This window comes from Condylura cristata, unplaced genomic scaffold (assembly GCF_000260355.1).
Source record: "Condylura cristata isolate star-nosed mole 26May11 unplaced genomic scaffold, ConCri1.0 scaffold00053, whole genome shotgun sequence".
Classification (NCBI taxonomy): Eukaryota; Metazoa; Chordata; class Mammalia; order Eulipotyphla; family Talpidae; genus Condylura; species Condylura cristata.
The window spans coordinates 1,337,236-1,356,010 of record NW_004567154.1 but is presented as its reverse complement, the minus strand read 5'-3'; the positions used below and the strand labels follow the sequence as shown (position 1 = coordinate 1,356,010).

At 36.4% G+C, this 18,775-nt stretch overlaps 1 protein-coding gene across 2 annotated transcripts in view; it reads left to right on the top strand.

Moving 5' to 3' along the window:
* WNK3 (WNK lysine deficient protein kinase 3) overlaps positions 1-18,775 on the top strand; it is a 163,095-nt gene that overhangs the window by 24,901 nt on the left and 119,419 nt on the right. For both annotated transcript variants that reach the window (XM_004695010.2, XM_012734289.1), the window contains exons 6-9: positions 598-817; positions 13,314-13,608; positions 14,441-14,652; positions 14,743-14,892. In XM_004695010.2, coding sequence (XP_004695067.1) covers positions 598-817; positions 13,314-13,608; positions 14,441-14,652; positions 14,743-14,892 — 877 coding nt within the window. The remainder of the gene's footprint in view (positions 1-597; positions 818-13,313; positions 13,609-14,440; positions 14,653-14,742; positions 14,893-18,775) is intronic.

Sequence of the window (18,775 nt, the reverse complement as noted above, 5' to 3'; positions counted from 1 at the left end):
TTTGACCTAAATATAAGCTTAAATACTATGAGGAAATTACAATACTTTGCTGAATTAAAATAACTTCAGCCATGGTATTCTCTGAAAAGTAAAATATACTGACTAGATTATCCATGATGGAGTCAATGACTTCTATTTATAACATTTGTAAAAGTTTGAATTTCCAGTTTACCTTGGTATTTAAATATCCAGAACTGTTTTTGGTGTTCTTTGCTGAGAATCTGTTGTTGAGTTTTAGTAATTTATAAACCAGTGGCTTAGGGAAACTACTCAGTCTACATATGCATGCTGCAGTACTTCTCTATTTCCCTCTAGGAATACTTCTAGGTATATTAAACTTCAGTATCTAGATGTATTACTGGTAAGAATCTTTAAGTTTACTGCATGTGCATGTTAGTTGGAATTTCTTGGCATTATTAGTAATAATGAGTGGGACATAAGATTTGATTTTTATAAGAAGACTGGTTAATGTCTTAATGGATAGAAAATTTAAAATAAGATTGTTACTTGGATACAACTAATTTTTAACCACTAAGGGTTCTATATTTTATTTATGATCGGAAGAATTGATAATAAGATACATATTTTGTTTATTAGGTTGTCTATCAGGGACCTACTAAACCACACATTTTTTGCTGAGGATACAGGACTAAGGGTGGAATTAGCAGAGGAAGGTGATTGCTCAAATTCATCCCTGGCTTTAAGACTTTGGGTTGAAGACCCTAAAAAATTGAAAGGGAAGCACAAAGACAATGAAGCTATTGAATTCAGTTTCAATTTAGAGACAGATACACCTGAGGAAGTAGCATATGAAATGGTAAGTAAATTTTACCATTGTCCCACTCCTCCCCCTTATAATATTGGGGTTGGTTCCTTTCTCCTCATAGGTTTTAATCCTCTCATTTTCTACTTTTATTTTTTAATTGTAATTTTTATTTTATTATGAATTTTATAACAGTATATTAAATTTCTATACATGGTATAAAGGATAATAAAACTCTACCATTTTCTCAGAAATAGAGCATTACTTATCTCTTTGAAGTGCTTGTGTGCCACTCCAAGTTATATTCGCTTCTCATAACCTAACTACTGTGACTTTTTTTTATTATTCATTCTTTTGTTTTTCATTATAGTGTACTTAAGTAATACATTGTTTCATTTTGAAAAATTGAGCGGCAAGCACACACCTAATTGGTCACTAAAGATGTACTAGATGTTTCCTAGATGTACTAGATGTACTAGATGTTTCCTTGATGTACTAGGAAAAGATTTCCAGGAGAGATGAGCAGAACAGTTTGTCTGTCATAGTTTGGCATCAGATTTCCAGTGGTTTACAAAAGCTACTTCTGGGGGAATTAGTGGGTGAGTCCGGGCAAGTAAACGCATGAAATACCACAGGCAGGGCACCAGAGCTGTGTTGTTGTATGGGCCAGAAATGATTTGTATGGTAATAATACGGTTTAACAGGGAATGGGTCCCTTTGACTTCTCTGCTTCTAATCACCCCATGACCACCCCCTGAAAAGTAGATGAAAGCAGCTAAGTTCTGTGGGGTGGAAGGCAGGTCCACATCTGATCCATGCTGCTGCAGTGCTTGGAGCGAAGGTGTGCATGGGCTTTGGCAGCATGTGGTCAGTTTTAGCCAACTGCAGATACTCTGAGCCAGGCTTGCCTGGGCATTCTGTCCTCAGGTTAGAAAAATATATATATGGGACAATGACAGTAGAGTTGTTATAGAGGAAAGCCTTTAACATTCAAACTATTCTAATATGGAATGATTACCCTAGACATCTGGTACACAGATATCTTCCTGGTAATTGCCTTTACTATCTTCCTTAACTTCTCTACTTCTCCCCTGTATTGGATTTCATGTTCCTAAATCCTGTGTCTTTCTTGGTTTATCTACATGTGTTAGTGGCACACTTCCCTGCTGGCTTTTAAGAAAGGATACAGGGAATGCAAATTATTTGATACTTGCATGTATGAAAATGTCATTATTCTGTCTTCATACTTCATTGATTATTTCCCTAAGTAAAACATTATTTTTTTTTTAATTTAAAGTTCATTACTCCATGCACTTTTAGTATTGATTTTGAGAAGTCCAGTGTTGTTTTGTTCTATGTCTTTTGCTTGCAATTCAGTTTTTTCCCCTGTGGAAGTTTGTAATATCTTCTAAGTATTCTAAAATTTCACATTGTTGTATCTTGGTTTGGTTCCATTTTCACCCACTAAGTTGGATACTCAGTGGACTGCCCCAATGTGGTAAAACTTATATACCTTCATTTTGGGAAAATTTCTTCCATGGATTTTTTTCTCTTTTGCTTTCTCTTTCTGGAAATGCTGTTGTTTTGACATTTCTCCAACATTGTTATGTTTCCTGTTTTCCATTAAAAGACATCTTTTAATACACATTTCTGGAAGTTATTTTTATTTATTTTAATTTTTTACATCATTCTTCATTTTATGCATTTTTTTCATTGCAGTTGTAATCCCCATGGGCTTCTCACAACCAATTCACCCCTGTGCCATCACCATAGTCCAGTGCACTCTTCCCACCCAGTTCTGATCCTATTCCCCTTTCTACCCCCATACAATGTCTCTGGTTTATAGTTGTTCATTGTTTTGATTTTTAATCTATTACATTTGTTTCTCTTCTTCCTCTGCCCCCCGCATTTCCTTACAATCCTGTTATGAGTGAAACCATCTGGTATTTTTCTTTTTCTTTCTGGCTTATTTCACTAAACATGATCCTTCCAGCTCCATCCATGTTGCTGAAAAAGGCATGAGTTTATCTTTTTTGATTGCTGAGTTATATTCCATTGTGTATATATACCACATCTTTTTAATCCAGTCGTTTATTTTTGAATTGATTCCATGTCTTCCTTATTGTAAAGAGAACAGCGATAAGCATGGGGGTGCAAGTATCCTTTTAATTCAATGTTTTTGTGTCCTTTGTGTATGTGATTAGTAGTGGGATTACTGAATCATATGGAAGCTCTATTTTTAGCCTTTTGTGAAACATTCTGGAAGTTATTATTAGCTTTAATCTTCTAACCCTCCAGTTGAGCTTTTAATTTCTGCCCTGTTTTTACTGTATTAGATTGAATTTATGCATTTGTATATTTTTATGTCATTGTTCATTTTTTAAAAATATTTATTTAAGCATACAGAATTGGGTTTTTAAAAAATATTTATTTATTTATGCATACAGAATTGGGGTACAGGCCAGAGGTGCAGGGGCAGTGAGAGGATTCACCATAGACAGGGTGGGTAGCAGAACAGGCCGACTAAGAAGTACAATGCTGAGGGGAGCAGCCGATGGGTCAGGAGAGGTCTGCCACACCATATGGATCACCTTTGGGGTGGGGATTGAACTCATGCTGAAGTGTCTTTAGCATATTAGTTCTGTGCTTTAACCTGCTGCACCACCAGGAGGGCCCCATTGTTCATTTTTAAACAGTGCTTACAACCCCTTCAGGTGTAGACCATGTAGAATTTTGACCCAAGTCACCTGTGCAACATCACCGAAGTCCCCTGTACTTCTCCCTCCTTCCTTTCAATTTCTCTCCCTCTCCCTCTCATGTAGGATTTCTCTGGTTTATAATTGTATGTGGTTTTTTTTTGTTATTGTTGTGTTGTATTGTTATTGTTTTCCACCTATATTTTTCCTATAAGTGAAACCATCTGATATTTTTATTTTTCTTTCTAACTTATTTTACTGAGCATAATTCCTTCTAGCTCCATCAATATTGCTGCAAAAAGTATTCGTTTATTTTTTGGATTGCTGAATAGCACTCCATTGTGTATATATATACTATATCTTCTCAATCCAGTCATCTATTTGGGGGCATTTGGGTAGTTTCCAGGTTTTACCTATTGTAAATAAGCTGCAATAAACATAGAAGTGCAGATATCCTTTTGAATTAATATTTTTGTGTCCTTTGGGTAGATCCCTAGGAGTGGAATTGCTGGGTCATATGGTAGCTCCATTTTTAGTAATCTGAGGAACCTCCATAAAGCTTTCCATAATGTTTGTACAATTTTGCATTCCCACCATGTAGGAGAGTTCCTTTTCACCAATCCATGCCAAAATTTGTTGTTGCAATTTTTTTTAAAATATATGCCATTTTCACTGGTGTAAGGTGGTATCTTACTGTGGTTTTGATTAGTATTTCCTTGATTATAAGAGATGTTGAACATGTTTTAATATGCTTATTGGCCATAAGCATTTCCTCTTTGGAGAAGTGTCTTAAGTTCTTCTACCCATTTTTTTTTTAAAGATTTTATTTATTCATACAGAACTGGGGTACAGGTCAGAGGCTCAGGGGCAGTGAGAGGTTTCACCAGAGACAGAGTGGGGAGAAGAACGGGCAGATCGATGAAATACACTGCTGAGGGGAGCAGCAGGCGGGTCAGGAGAGGTCTGCCACGCCATGTGGTCACCTTTGGGGCAGGCGGGGGTCAAACTCATGCGGGAGTGGCTCAAGCTTCTTAGTGCAGTGCTTTAACCCGCTGCCCCACCAAGGAGGGCCCTTTCTACCCATTTTTTAACTGCATTGTTTGTTTTGTTTTTGTTGATTCATTTGAGTTCTTTGTGTATCATTGTGATCAGTCCCTTATCAGTGGCATGGTGTGCAAGGATTTTTCTCCCAATCAGCAGAGTATGTCTTTATTTTGGTTAATGTCTCTTTTGCTGTACAGAAGCTTTTGATGTAGTCCCAGGTGTTTATCTGTTCATTCATTTTCTTTACTTTGGGTGATGAGTCTTTTTTTTTTTTAAAGATTATTTATTGATTGATATAGAACTGGGGTACAGGCCAGAGATGGGGAGGGTGAGAGGATTTACCAGAGACAGAGCAGGGAGCACAACAGGTAGATCGATGATGAAGTACATTGCTGAGGGGAGCAGTGGGCAGGTCAGGAGAGGTCTGCCTTACCATGTGGCGCTCCTCCAGGGCAGGCGGCAGGTGGGATTCAAACTCATGCAGAAGTGGCTTAAGCTTCTTAGTGCTGTGCTGTAACCCGCTGAGCCACCAGGGAGGACCCTAGTGAGTCTTTTAAGATGTTTCTGAGATGTATATCTGGTTCTGTTTTGGCTATATTTTCTTCTATACATTTCATGGGTTCAGGTATCATGTCCAGATCTTTTATACATTTTAGTTGATTTTATGCATGGTATAAAATAATGGTCTAGATTCATTCTTTTGCTTATGGTGGACCAGTTTTTCTAGCACCATTTATTGAAAAAACTGTCCTTATATTATATGTTCTTTGCTCCTTTGTCAAAACCAAGGTTTGTGTGTCAGTTTTTGTTCCAGTACCACCCTGTTTTAATTATTATGGCTTTGTAGGATAGCTTGAAGTTTTGAAGTGTGATACCTCTATTCTCCTTTGTTTTCATCAGTAGGGCTTTGGCTATCCAAAGCCTTTTTGTGGTTCCATTTGAATTTCATCAGTATTTGTTTTGTTTTCTTTGAAGAATGTCATTGAGTTTTTTTTTTAAAGATTTATTTATTTATGCATACAGAACTGGGGTACAGGCCAGAGGTACAGGGACAGTGAGAGGATTCACCAGAGACAGAGTGGGGAGCAGAACAGGCAGATTGATAAAGTACACTGCTGAGGGGAGCAGTGGGTGGTTCAGGAGAGGTCTGCTGCGCCATATGGGTCACCTCCGGGTATGGGGATCGAATTCACGCTGAAGTGGCTTTAGCTTCTCAGTGCTGTGCTTTAACCCTCTGCACCACCAGGAAGGGCCCATCATTGAGATTTTTAATAGAATAAGTTGAATCTGTAAATTGCTTTTGGTAGGATGGCCATTTTAATAATGTTAATTCTTTCAATCCATGAGCAGGTTTTTTTTATTTTTTTTTTATTTTTCTAGTTCTTTGTGTCTTCTATTTCTTTTAACAATGTTATATATAGTATAGGTCCTTCACCTCTTTTGGCTAAGTGTTTTCCCCACAATTTTGAAAGGGATGGTTCTCTTGACTTCTTCAGATTGATTGTGTATAGGAAGGCCACTGATTTTTGTGTGTTGATTTTGTATCCTGCTACTTTAATAAACTGGTTGATTGTTTTGATTAGTTTTTCTGTGGAATTTTTAGGGTTTTCTATGTATATTATCATGTCATCTGCAATTAGTGATGGTTTTACCTTTTTTTTTTTTTTTGGATTCCTTGTATATATTTCTCTTGTCTTATTGCTCTGTCAGTTTCTTCCAGTATTATATTGAAGAACAGTGGTGAGCATGGATGTCCTTGTCTTGTTCCTGACCTTGAAGGAAAGGCCTTCAGCTTTTCACCATTGAGAATAATATTGGCTGTGGGTTTGTGCTCTATGGCTTTTATCATGTTTAGGTATATTACTGCTATCCCTAGAATTTCAAGGGCCTTCATCATAAATAGATGTTGGACTTTTTCAAATGCTTTCTTGGCATCTGTTGATAAGATCATATTGTTTTTATTTTTCTTTCTGTTGATATAGTGGATTACATTGATTGATTTTCATATGTTGAACCATCATTGTGTCCTTGGGATTAATACAACTTAATTGTAGTGTATTCTTTTTTCTGTTTTGGCTTTGTTTGACATTGGTATTAGTGTAATGTTGGTGTTGTAGAATGTATTTCACATTATTCCTTCTTTCTCAATTTTTTAAAATAAGTTTATATAGGATAAGCAGTAATTCATTTCTGAATGTTTGGTAGAATTCATTTGTGAAGCTGTATGGTCCTGGGCTTTTGTTTTTGGAGAATGTTTTGCTTCAATTTCATTGCTTGTAATTGGCCTGGTTAGGTGTTCTATTTCTTCTTTATCTCATTTTTGATACTTATATCATTCTACGAATTTGTCCATGTCTTCTAAGTTGTTGAATTTGTTTGCATGTAAGTGTTCTTAGCAATCTGATTATTCTTTTGATTTCAGTAGAGTCTGTTGTGATTTCCCTCTTCCATTTATGATTCTACTTATGATGTGTTTTCTCCCATTTTTTATTTGTGAGCCTGGCTAGAGGTTTTTCTATTTTGCTTAGTTTTTTGAAGAACTAATTTTGATTTCATTTATCTTTTGGATTATTTTTTTTAAGATTTATTTATTTGTGAATACAGAACTGGGGTACAGACCAGAGGCTCGGGCGGCGAGAGGCTTCACCAGAGACAGAGTGGGCAGCAGAACAGGCAGATCGATGAAGTACACTGCTGAGGGGAGCAGCGGGTGGGCCAGGAGAGGTCTGCCACGCCATGTGGTCACCTCCGGGGCAGGCGGAAATCGAACTCATGTGGAAGCGGCTTTAGATTCTCAGTGCTGTGCTTTAACCCTCTGTGCCACCAGGGAGGGCCTCTTTTGGATTATTTTTATAATTCCTATTTAATTTATTTCTCCTTTGATTTTTATGATTTTCTTTCTTTACTGATTTTAGGATTTTTGTTGTTGTTCTTTCTTGGTTCTGTGAGGTGTGAGATTAGGTTGTTTCTTTGAGTTTTTTCTTGTTTCTTGATGTTGTCCTGTATTGCTATATATTTTCCTATAATTACCACTTTTTACTGCATACAATACATTCTGGAAATTGGCATCCTCATTGTTGTTCAATTCGAAGTATTTTTTAGTTTCTTTTTTTGATCTCTTTGTTAGTTCAATGGTCTTCCAGTTGTATGGATTTCATTCTCCCTGAGGTAGGAGGTCCTTTGTTTTCTTTACATGATTTATTCCTAGTTTGATGCCTTGATGATCAGAGAAGATGTTGAAGTGATTTTGATCTTGGCGTATCTGTTGATATTTGTCCTGTGGCACAGTATGTGATCTATTGGATAATGATCTGTGAGCGCTTGAGAAAAGTTGTGTTCACGGAATTTTTTTATGAAGTGTCCTATATATGTCTATTAATCTCATTAGTTGTATGTCCTTATTTAAAGCTCTAGTGTGTTTACTTTTTGTTTTGTTGATATGTCCAATGGTAAAAGTGGGATGTTAAAGTTTCCTACTATCTCCATATTTTCTTAACTATCTGTTTCAGAGCTAATAGTAATTGTCTAATATATTTTGGTGTGCCTTTATTTGGTGAGTATATGTAGATGATTGTTATATCTTCTTGATATATTGTCCCCTTGATCACAGTGTAGTTCCTATCTTTGTCTCTTTTTACTGTTTTTAATTTGAAGTCTATTTCATCTGATGTAAGTATAGCTATCCCTGCCTTTTTTTTTGATCCATTTGCTTATAAGATTGTTTTTCATACTTTTATTTTCAGTCTGTGTTTATCTTTTGTAGTTAAATGTGTTTTTGTGTTTTGTGGAGATAGCACATGGTTATTTTTGTTCAGCCTGCTACTCTTATGTCTTTTTATTGATGACTTTAGGCCATGTACATTTAGAGTTAATATTAATAGGTTGGCATCTGTATTTGTCATTTTATTTGTCTTTTGGTGATTTTACTCCATGCTTTATTCTGTTCTTATCCATTTCTCTGTTGGTTTTGGCTTTAGGATATTTAGTAGAATTTTTTTGGAGTAGAGGCTTAGTCATAATGAATTTCTGGAGTTTCTGTTTGTATGAGAATGTGTTTTTTGTTTTTTGTTTTTCATAGAGGAAGGAGAGTTTTGCAGGGTAAACTATTCTTGTTTGACATTTGCTGTCTTAAAGTTTAATATGTTGCTCCATTCTAGTCTTGCCCATAGTGTTTCTTCGGAGAGATCTGATGTCAGCCTGATTGGTTTTCCTTTATATGTTATGTGTTTCTTTCTCCTTGCCAGCTTTATTAGTTTTTTCCTTGTCTTGCACTCTTGAAAGTTTTACTATTATGTGTCTTGCTGTAATTTTCCTTTCATTGTGGAAATTTGGTGTTCTCACTTCTTATGTTTATATTCATCTCCTTTTTCATACTTGGTGAGTTCTCTTCAATTATCTCCTTGAATATTTTCTCACATTTCTTTTCCTCATATTGTTAGTTAATTTTCTAAGTGTTTCCTCATTCTTTTTCCTTTGTACTTTTCTTTCCTTTTGTCTTTTGGTTCTTTTTATTTCTGTATCTTTGAGAGTACTGATCTGTTTTTCCATTTCATCAATTTTTGCTTTGTTGTTTTTTCAGACTTCTTTAGCTCATCCATTGATCTTTTGGTCTCTTGCACTTCATTCATTTACTTTTTGGGGACTTAATTTCATTCTTTAGTTCCTTAATTATTTTTCATATTTCATTATTTTCCTTTTTGTCTTTATTTTTTTTTACATAATATGATAGTTTATTTTTACATCATTTTGTGCCTTTTTCCATCTCAGTTGAAATCCCCATGGGCTTCCCATCACAAAATGACCAGTGTGCCATCACCATAGTTCATTTTTTTAAATCTCATTCCCCACTCCACCCCTGTAAAATGTCTCTGGTATATAGTTGTTCATTATTATTATTCCCACACATACACCCCTCTCCCTGTCTTTTATACTCCTGCTATGAGTGAAACCATCCAATATTTTTCTTTTTCTTTCTGGCTTATTTCACTAAGCATGATCCATTCCAGCTTTCTATGTTTTTTAATCAGTATGATTTTAAATCTCTAACTGGCATCCAGAGAAGTTCTTCCATGTTATTGTTGTTGAGTTGTGGTGGCTGAGATTCTTTTTGTGGTGTGTCCGTACCCCCTGGGCTTGCTTGGTTATTTATATTTTCTCTTCTTCCCTCTGTTTGCTTTCTAATTAGCTCTATGCTTGAGACATTTAGCCACTGGTGCTGGCAGGCATCGCTTTGAGGTATTCCTTTAGTGGTGTCAGAAAATGTTTACCCAATTGAATCCAGTGCTGTTAGGCCAAAATTCCACCAGGGAATTGATGCTGTGACTATGTTTGGGCACTGTCCCTTGTGGTTTCTTCCCTCTTGTTTACTCAGAACCAGCAGAGAGGCTTGGAATCCCTGCTTTCCTGCTATCAGGTAGTTGGTGATTTTTTCCCCTAACCCACTAGATGGTGCCAGAGACCACTTGGAGACCTTTTAGACTGGTGCTTTTTCCCTGTAGGTCTCTGACAATGAGAGCAGGGTGGAGTAGAGTGCCTCAATGGCACTAGGAGGTGTGTCTACCTAAGCTATTCCAGTGTGGTGCCTGCAGTGGGGTGGATCCTGTAATCCTGAATTTCATGCCTGGGTTCTCAGTTCTGTAGATCTCAGATCTGGAACATGGGAGGTTTCAATTACCTGGAAGGTCTTTCATTCTGATGTTGACTCCCACTGTCTCCATCTCCCCACAGTCCCAGGTCATGAGGGCAGGAATCTGAGCACCTGCAATCTGCACGTGCTTTTCTGCATGCACTCACCAGCTGGCCTTTGGTTATTTGAGGATCCCTTTCTTTCTCTTCTCCAGGTCCCACAGATCCCCTAACTTCCTCTATTGGTCCTGGGCTTTTAAACTTATGCCTGTTGCTGACCTTGGTAGCAGTTCCAGCATGGTTCCCCACAGGTGTGGTGCCCTTTCTATGCACTATTCTGCTTAGTCTCTAGTTTGTTCTTGTTTTATTGTTTGCTTATTTGCTTCCCCCCCCCCCCCCCCGCTCCTTTCTATTGGTCAAATGTGCTGCCTTTGTGGGTAGGTTAGGGTAGCAGATTTCTGCTGCTTTCTTCTCTTCTCACCTCCTGTTGTTGCAACTTTCTCCCTCACGTAGATTGTCAGCATCACCCTGTTTATGCTATGTGTCCTGGTCTTCATGGGGACCTTGCACTTTTTCTCCCTATTAGATGAATTTATGGAAGAACTTACAGGAAGTGTTTCTTCATCACCATATTGATCAGCTCCTTCTATGATGTTTTTAATTTCAAGAGTTCATTTTCACTTTTTGTCATACTTATTTTATAGTAAACTTCTTGTTCTTCATTTTGGATATATCACCTTGTTTGTGTTGGTCTTGTGCTCCACCTTATTGTGAAGGGTGCTTTCTTATATTTTTGGTAATTCTTGGCTAGTTGCTCATGAGTAACAGTGAGAGACCATGTTAATTTTATTTTTCCATGTAATAAATTACCACAAATTTAGTGGCTTACACAAGACCCATTTATTATCCCATAGTTCTGTAGGTCTGAATTCCTGGCAAGCTTTGCTGACCTCTCTACTTAGTGTTTCAGAAACTGAAATTTAGATATCAATGACCTGGACTCATCTAGCAACTCTTGGGGAAAATCTACTTTCAGGCTTCCTTACGTTGTTGGCAGGATGTATGCATTCCTTTCTTTTGTCCATACTCTATCTTCAAATTCAACAAGTGTTTTAGAGCCTTCTAGTGTCATTAGCTGCTAAGAGAGAAAGATAATCCCACTATCTTAAAATCAAAGATACATAGGATAATAATGGGAGTTGTCTCTCACATTTATGAGTTTGAGGTTTAGGATATGACATCTTTAAGGAACTATACTTTTGCCTACTACAGAAATTTACAAACTGATTGGATGGTATAATTGCTTGTGTAGTTATCTTTGTTATCTTTGACTCTACTTAGAGATGGATGGGCCATTAATTGGGGTATCTCTGACATAAATAGTTACATGTAATTCTGCTTTGACTGGTCACATTACCCAGAGAAGTTCTTTTAATGTCTTTCCTGGAGGGCAAGTTTTTTGTTTATTGGAATATTGGCAACCAAGTAGGGAAGAGGAGTAGGGCTTTTTGCATATGGTATTCAACATGCATATGTTCACTTATACTCTTGTTTTCCACTTGGTTAGCCATATGCTAACCTGTGCCCAGCATTCCATTGTCCATAGAGAGCCTTTCTTTTACACTTGCTAGAAAACACGACTCCAGACCTCTTACATAGGGGAGGCATATTCATCTCAGAGTGTGGAATGGAGGATACTACACAAAGTCCTAAATATTTAATTGCTTCTCAAAATCCTTCCATTTAGTCTTCTTTTCTTTATTTAGTTTATTTTCTCCTTCCTTCCTTCCTCCCTCCCTTCCTCCTTCCCTTCCTTCTTGCCTCCCTCCCACCCTTCTTTCCTTCCTTCCTTCCTTTTTTCTTTCCTTCTTCCCTCCCTCCCTCCCTCCCTCCCCCTTCTCTCCCTTCCTTCCTTCCTTCCTCCATTTCTGTCTTTCTCTTTATTTTTATGTAGAAGAACTGGGGTGTAGGTCAGAGATGAGGGGGTGAAAGGTTTCACCAGAATCAGAATGGGAAGCAAAACAGTTGGATTTACTGAAATACACTGCTGAGTAGAGCAGCAAGCGAGACAGGAGAGCTCTGCTGCATTATGTGTGAGTTAGCTCCATGGCTGGTGTATGAACTCAGGCTGTTATGGTGGGCCTTCAAGATGATAGCACTGAGATATAACACCTAGGCCACCAGGGAGGCCCCTCCTCTTGGTCTTTGTTATTTTAATCATCTCTTCTGACTTTACCCAGTTGTGGAAGTACACAAAATTGCCAGTTTCTGTGTTTTATGAGTATTTTTTAGTATATTATAGGAATGATCCTTAGTTTTCCCTAGTTCATCATTTCAGGTCTGCCAGGTCAGTTGTTTCTAATCAATTTGGTTTCCATATTCCAGGTTTCTAAAATGTTGCTGTTATATTTTTTTTATTCTCCTTATTCTATAAATCCTTATGGATTTATAGTTTAAAATCCATTTATGTGGGTTTTTTGTTTTGTTTTGTTTTGTTTTTGCCCCCAGCAATTTGGGAGTGAATGAAATTAAATATATGGTCTCCATCTAGCATTTTAATCATCTTTCAACTACCATCTAATTTCCCAGAGTCTGCAAAGATATGCTTTAGAATTGTAGGATTGAGAATAATATACTATGGTACCCCCCCCAAGTCATTTTGTCTACTTTCAATTCTGTTCCTTCAAACAATAAGCACTGCTTCTCCTCCTTTCCCCTCCTCTTCTCTGTTCATGCCTAGTTAGATGTAGTGCTTTGCTGTTAGCATAATCCTTCTGCTTAAAGTGTTGGTTTTCAAACTTCATCTATACCTTCTTCAAAAGTCTACATATTCCTTTTTTGTAGGCACTTAATATTGCTAACTGAGTAAACCTTTTTAATGTTTCATGAAACTTAATGACAGTCATAGATTGCCTATAATAAGACTGCATGTGCTGAGATATCAAGTTAGTTAGTCTTTGCTTAAAGACAGATTTCAACAATGCTTGTTAGTATTGTTTTTCTTATGCTGATTAAGGACGCTGGCATTTATATATGTCCGATTAAGAAAGACAAAGACTATAGTGACAAATAACATGTTATTTAACAGCATTTGGAATTTTGGGGCACAGGTATAACTCTGTGAATAAAAAAATTAAAATCTGAAATGTTACATGTATAGTTTGCTTTTTATGTTTAATTTATAGGTCAAATCTGGATTCTTTCATGAAAGTGATTCTAAAGCTGTTGCTAAGTCCATTAGAGATCGAGTCAACCTGATAAAGAAAGCAAGGGATAAGAAGCCAGCTGGCTGTTTGGAAGAACACAGGGATACCCAATACAAGCCTGTAGGGAATGTACTCTCCCAGCCCCAGAATACAACTTTGCCCTCTGCTCCTCCTCAGCAGACTGGGACTGAATGTGAAGAAACTGAAGTTGATCAACATGTTCAACAACAGCATCTACAAAGAGTAACACTACAGCACCACTCCTCTGTTATAGGTAATACAGTTATAATTTATAAAAGCAAAACTTATATAATCATTGTATTCTCTTGTTTTTGAATTGCACTTTTGTGTTTTTTGAATCATCTGTTATCTATCTTTTCATCAGTCCTTTTACAAACCAGTTACTGAAAGAAAACAAGCCAGCCAATTTCTTTATTTTAAAATTAAACAACTGTTTATTGACTTACCCAAGATACAAGTTGACTAAGGATTCTAATCCAGCAAGAAATAAGTAAAATGACTTTTTAGGACCTTCTTAAGGATCTCATGTAAATATAAGCTTAATAAAGAAAATTTGTTACTAAAGGTACAGTTTATTCTTTAAGAAGGAATTTTCTAGATCTTTGAATTTTATACTCACTATAAAATTAAGATAATTTCTCTAATTTTTTTGCTATAATCCATTCTCTCCTCCAGAAGAGTACAGTATTTTCATAGTAGTGACAAATTGTTATGGAGACAACATTATTTTCTAGATAGGTTCTAGGAGAATGCAAAACAGAATATACTTTACTGAATATGATTTTACTGAAATCCTAATGGCAAATATAGATTAGTTAGAAATATACAGGAACTGCTCAGCAAATGGTGTTGATTATTATGCTATTCTTTGTGATTGCTTTACTTTGTGATTTTAGGTCTGCCATATGAGAGTTTGAAAAGTTTGCTTGATGGTTTTTGATTAATTCTGCAGTGTACACATTTTACATAAAGGTATCTCACATTGTCAGAGGAAAAAGAAAATTTAAGGAAACACCATTTCTTATGCCATTTGAATTGAGCTTTGAAATTTCCCTTCTACCTGTTCTTTATTTTCTTTGTTATAGGTGACAATTTGTCTGAGGCAGGACCTGGATCAGTTATATACTCAGATACTTCAAATCAGCCAAGTATAGTCTATTCCTCAGACCAGATGATGGGCTCTCAAATGGTTTCTAACATCCCACAGACTGAAATAAATGTTCCAGGGCAAATTTATCCATCCCAGCAAATTTATCCATCCCAGAAATTAGCGGGACATTGCCAGCAGATTTCAGGGGTGAGGTGAACTGTTATATCTTAAAATATATAATCAACACAGTTTCTGTAAAAGGGAGAGTTTGTCTTTAATCTTTATCTTATTTGACAGGTGCAGAAACAGCCAAAGTTGACTCAACCCCAAATTTTGCGTTTGGTACAAGGTCAGTCTACTGTTTTGCCTGTACATGTCCTTGGACTTCCAGTTGTCTCACAACCCCAGGGTTCCCCATTAACTGTCCAGAAGGTATCAGAGGTAAAGGTAAGATACATTTTTAGAGATTCTATATTAACGTAATTAACTCTGTCTAGATTTTCTGACAGGAAGACTTTCTTGTTTTTTTTTTTTTCTTTTTTTAAACATAAATTTTCGTATTTCTTCATTTTTACTAAGGTGATATTCTCTTACATTATTATTGGCATTTTGAATGCATACTATCCCTTTCCTTCCCTTGGATGTTATCCCCAAAGTTTACCCACCACTAAATCATTCATAGTCTACTGTGCTCCCTTTCCTTTTTATTATCACCCTTCTTCACCAGCTCTCCCACTGGATGCTTCAGTTCTATAAACACTCCCTTTCATGAATTTATTGTAGTTTATATAAAGGTTACTGAATGTTAAAAATTGTTTATTATTTCCTTGTGACATTCTTCTTCAGGATGTGCTTAATATTGTATAATTAGAATTCTGAGACACTTTTAGTTATTACTGGAAATAAACCTGAGAAATCAGCAGATGGATAAAAATTTTATTTAGGGCTCTGACCTCTTTCTCTTGGTAATGATGGCTTGTTCTTTGTATTGAACTTTTCCAGCCTGACTGGAATGTGGAGGGATATTTTTTGCAGTTAATTAGAAATAGTATTTCATAGACTCATACTTTTTAGTACTTTCATCTAAATCTTTGACATTTTGATTAATTTTTATTTCTGTAGGAGAAGAATGTTTTTACCTTTTAAACTTTAAAAGTAAATATGATTTCTGACAATTAAAAAGCAATCTTTATGTTTAATATTATAGTTTATTTTGTGCCTTTTTCCATCTCAGTTGTAATCCCTGTGGGCTTCCCATCACCAAATCATCTGTGCGCCATCACCATAGTCCAGTGCACTTTCCCCCACCACTCATTTTTTATCCCATTCCCCACTCCACCTCTGTAAAATGTCTCTGGTATATAGTTGTTCATTATTATTATTTTTCCCCCTGGTCCTTTATGCTCCTGCTATAAGTGAGACCATTGGTATTTTTCTTTTTCTTTCTCACTTATTTCACTAAGCAGGATACCTTTCAGCTCCATCCATGTTGCTGCAAAAGGCATGAGTTTATCTTTTTTGATAAAAAGCAATCGTTATGTGATTTTATATATCAAAATGATAACCTGGTTCCATAGGTACGGATTTTGGACATATGGCTGGACTTTTCTTTATCATCTTTCTATTTCCTTTCCCCAACCCTGATATCCCCTGCATGTACCTTCTCTCTTTGGAAATGAGATGGTGTGAACTTTTTAGGCATTCTTTGTATATAATTTAGTAGGCAGCAGGTATATCTGTGTCTGATTAAATGCTTGGTATATAGTCAGCCACAGTTTGTCAACAGATTTTAATGACTACCATCTCTGGGAATATAAAGTAAAATAAAATATGGTTCTTACCTTCAGAAAGCTCACAGTCTTGGAGGGAAAAGCATACATGTACTTCACAAATGCCAAATGCATTTAAAATATGTTGGGGGAAATTTAATCTGATACAGTTAACAGTACCTGGTATTTGGCTAGCATATGTAAATTATATGGTACATATCCATAACTGAACTCATGTTGTAGTTTATTTTGTCTCTTACTAAGACTATAATGTAAATGTTTTGAATTGATACATAGGTCAGGTTCAGCCACATAAGGTTATAGGTATGTGTTTCCAAATGTTCAACATCACATATAATCAGGGACATGTAAATCAAAACCACAATGAGATACCACCTTATACCAGTGAGAATGGCAAATATTAAAAAAATAGCAACAACAGGGCCCTCCCTGGTGGTGCAGCGGGTTAAAACACAGCACTGAGAAGCTAAAGCCACTCCACATGAGTTTGATTCTTGCCTGCCCCGGAGGTGATCCACATGGCGTGGCAGACCTCTCCTGACCTGCCTGCTGCTCCCCTCAGCAGTGTACTTCGTCAGTCGGCCTGTTCTGCTCCCCTCTCTGTCTGGTATATCCTCTCACCGCCCCTGCGCCTCTCTCCTGTAGCCCAGTTCTGTATGCACAAGTAAATAAATCTTAAAAAAAAAACTAGCAACAACAAATGTTGGCTAGGATGTAGAGAAAAATGGGTTCTCCTACTGAGGGTTGGAATGCTGGTAGTCTACGCACTATAGAAAACTGTGTGGAGGTTCCTGAAACTTCTAAAAATGGAGCTACCATATGACCCAGCAATTTGACTCCTAAGGATCTACCCAAAGAACACAAAAACATTAATTCAAAAGATTACCTGCACCCCTGTGTTTATTGCAGCACTATTTACAACAGGTAAGATATAGAAAAAACTCAAATGACCCAAAATGCATGACAGGATCAAGAAAATATGTTATATATTCACAATGGAATACTATTCAAAAAGATAAACTCATCCCATTCACAGCAACATGGATGGAGCTAGAAGAGATTATGCTCAGTGAAATAAATATAAGGAAAAAGAAAAATATTGGATTGTTGCAGTTATAGGAGAAATGGAGAGGAACCAAATAAGAGATCAGGAATAAAAATAATGATAAAAACCCAAAAGTAATAGCAAATATAAATCAGAGACATTCTTCAGGGGAGGAGGAAAGAGAAGGATCAGGACAGATCATAAGAGACTATAGTGATAGTGCACAGGTGAATTGGTGGTGACAATATTATGGTGACTATACCTGAGATGAGAAAGCAAATATTGTACAAAATTGAACAATATTGTAAAATATATATAAGCAAATACACTTTGAAAAATCGTGTTTCCACCAAACAGAAAAAAGACAAAATTTGCAGGTAAACTATAGATCTCAGGCATATAGTGGTTGGGGATAGGTCAAAACAGGGGAGGGAACATCTAAGGTGATGATTTACAGGTGACATGGTGGTGGGAGATTTATGAAGACTATACCCAATGGAAGAAAACAACTATCGTACAAAAAATGAGCGATGATGTAAGAAAATTTAATAATGTAAAATAAATATATAGAATCTTAAAAAATGTGCTTCAAAAATAAAAATATTTTAAAAATTATTATAAAAGTGCATATTTAAAAGTCAGCTCCAGAATGTTACTTATAAGTCAGTGAAAATCACCAATTATTTCTCTAGCTACACACAACTTATTGTTTATATTTGGAGCTAGAGCTTCTAGACTTTTCTTTTTTCTTATATAAACATATGTAGTTATGTTTATATAGACATGTCATATACCTACTCTTTTGTAGCCTATCTTTTTTATGTAATAGAAGCCTTATAAGCAAGCACTATGACCATTGGTGCCTTTTAATTAGTGTGGTAGTGCAACCTCTAGGAATTATTGCAGTCAACTTATTTCAGCAAACTCTCTCTTCTCCTTTTTTCAAAAATATAATAGTTTATTTTTTTTTGTTCCATATGAATCTCATCAATATTTTTTCTATTTCTTTGAAGAATGTCATTGAGATTTTTATTGGGGTGGCAAAATCTGTGTATTGCTTTTGGCAGGATGGCCATTTTGATGATGTTGATTCTCTCGATCCATGAGCAGGGGATGTCTTTCCATTTCACGGTGCCTTCTTGTATTTTTTTTTTTAATAATATAGTAGTTTATTTTTACATCATTTTGTACATTTTTTTTTTCATCTCAATTGTAATCCCTGTGGGTTTCCCATCACCGAGTCACCCGTGTGCCATCACCATAGTCCCGTGCACTTTCCTACCCTGTTTTTGATCCCATTCCCCACTCCACCCCCACAAAATGTCTCTGGTATATGTCTGTTCATCATTCTTATTATTTTCTCGCCTGGTCCATTATACTCCTGCTATGAGTGAAACCATCCGGTATTTTTCTTTTTCTTTCTGGCTTATCTCACTAAGCATGATCGTTTCCAGCTCCATCCATGTTGCTGCAAAAGACATGTGTTTCTCTTTTT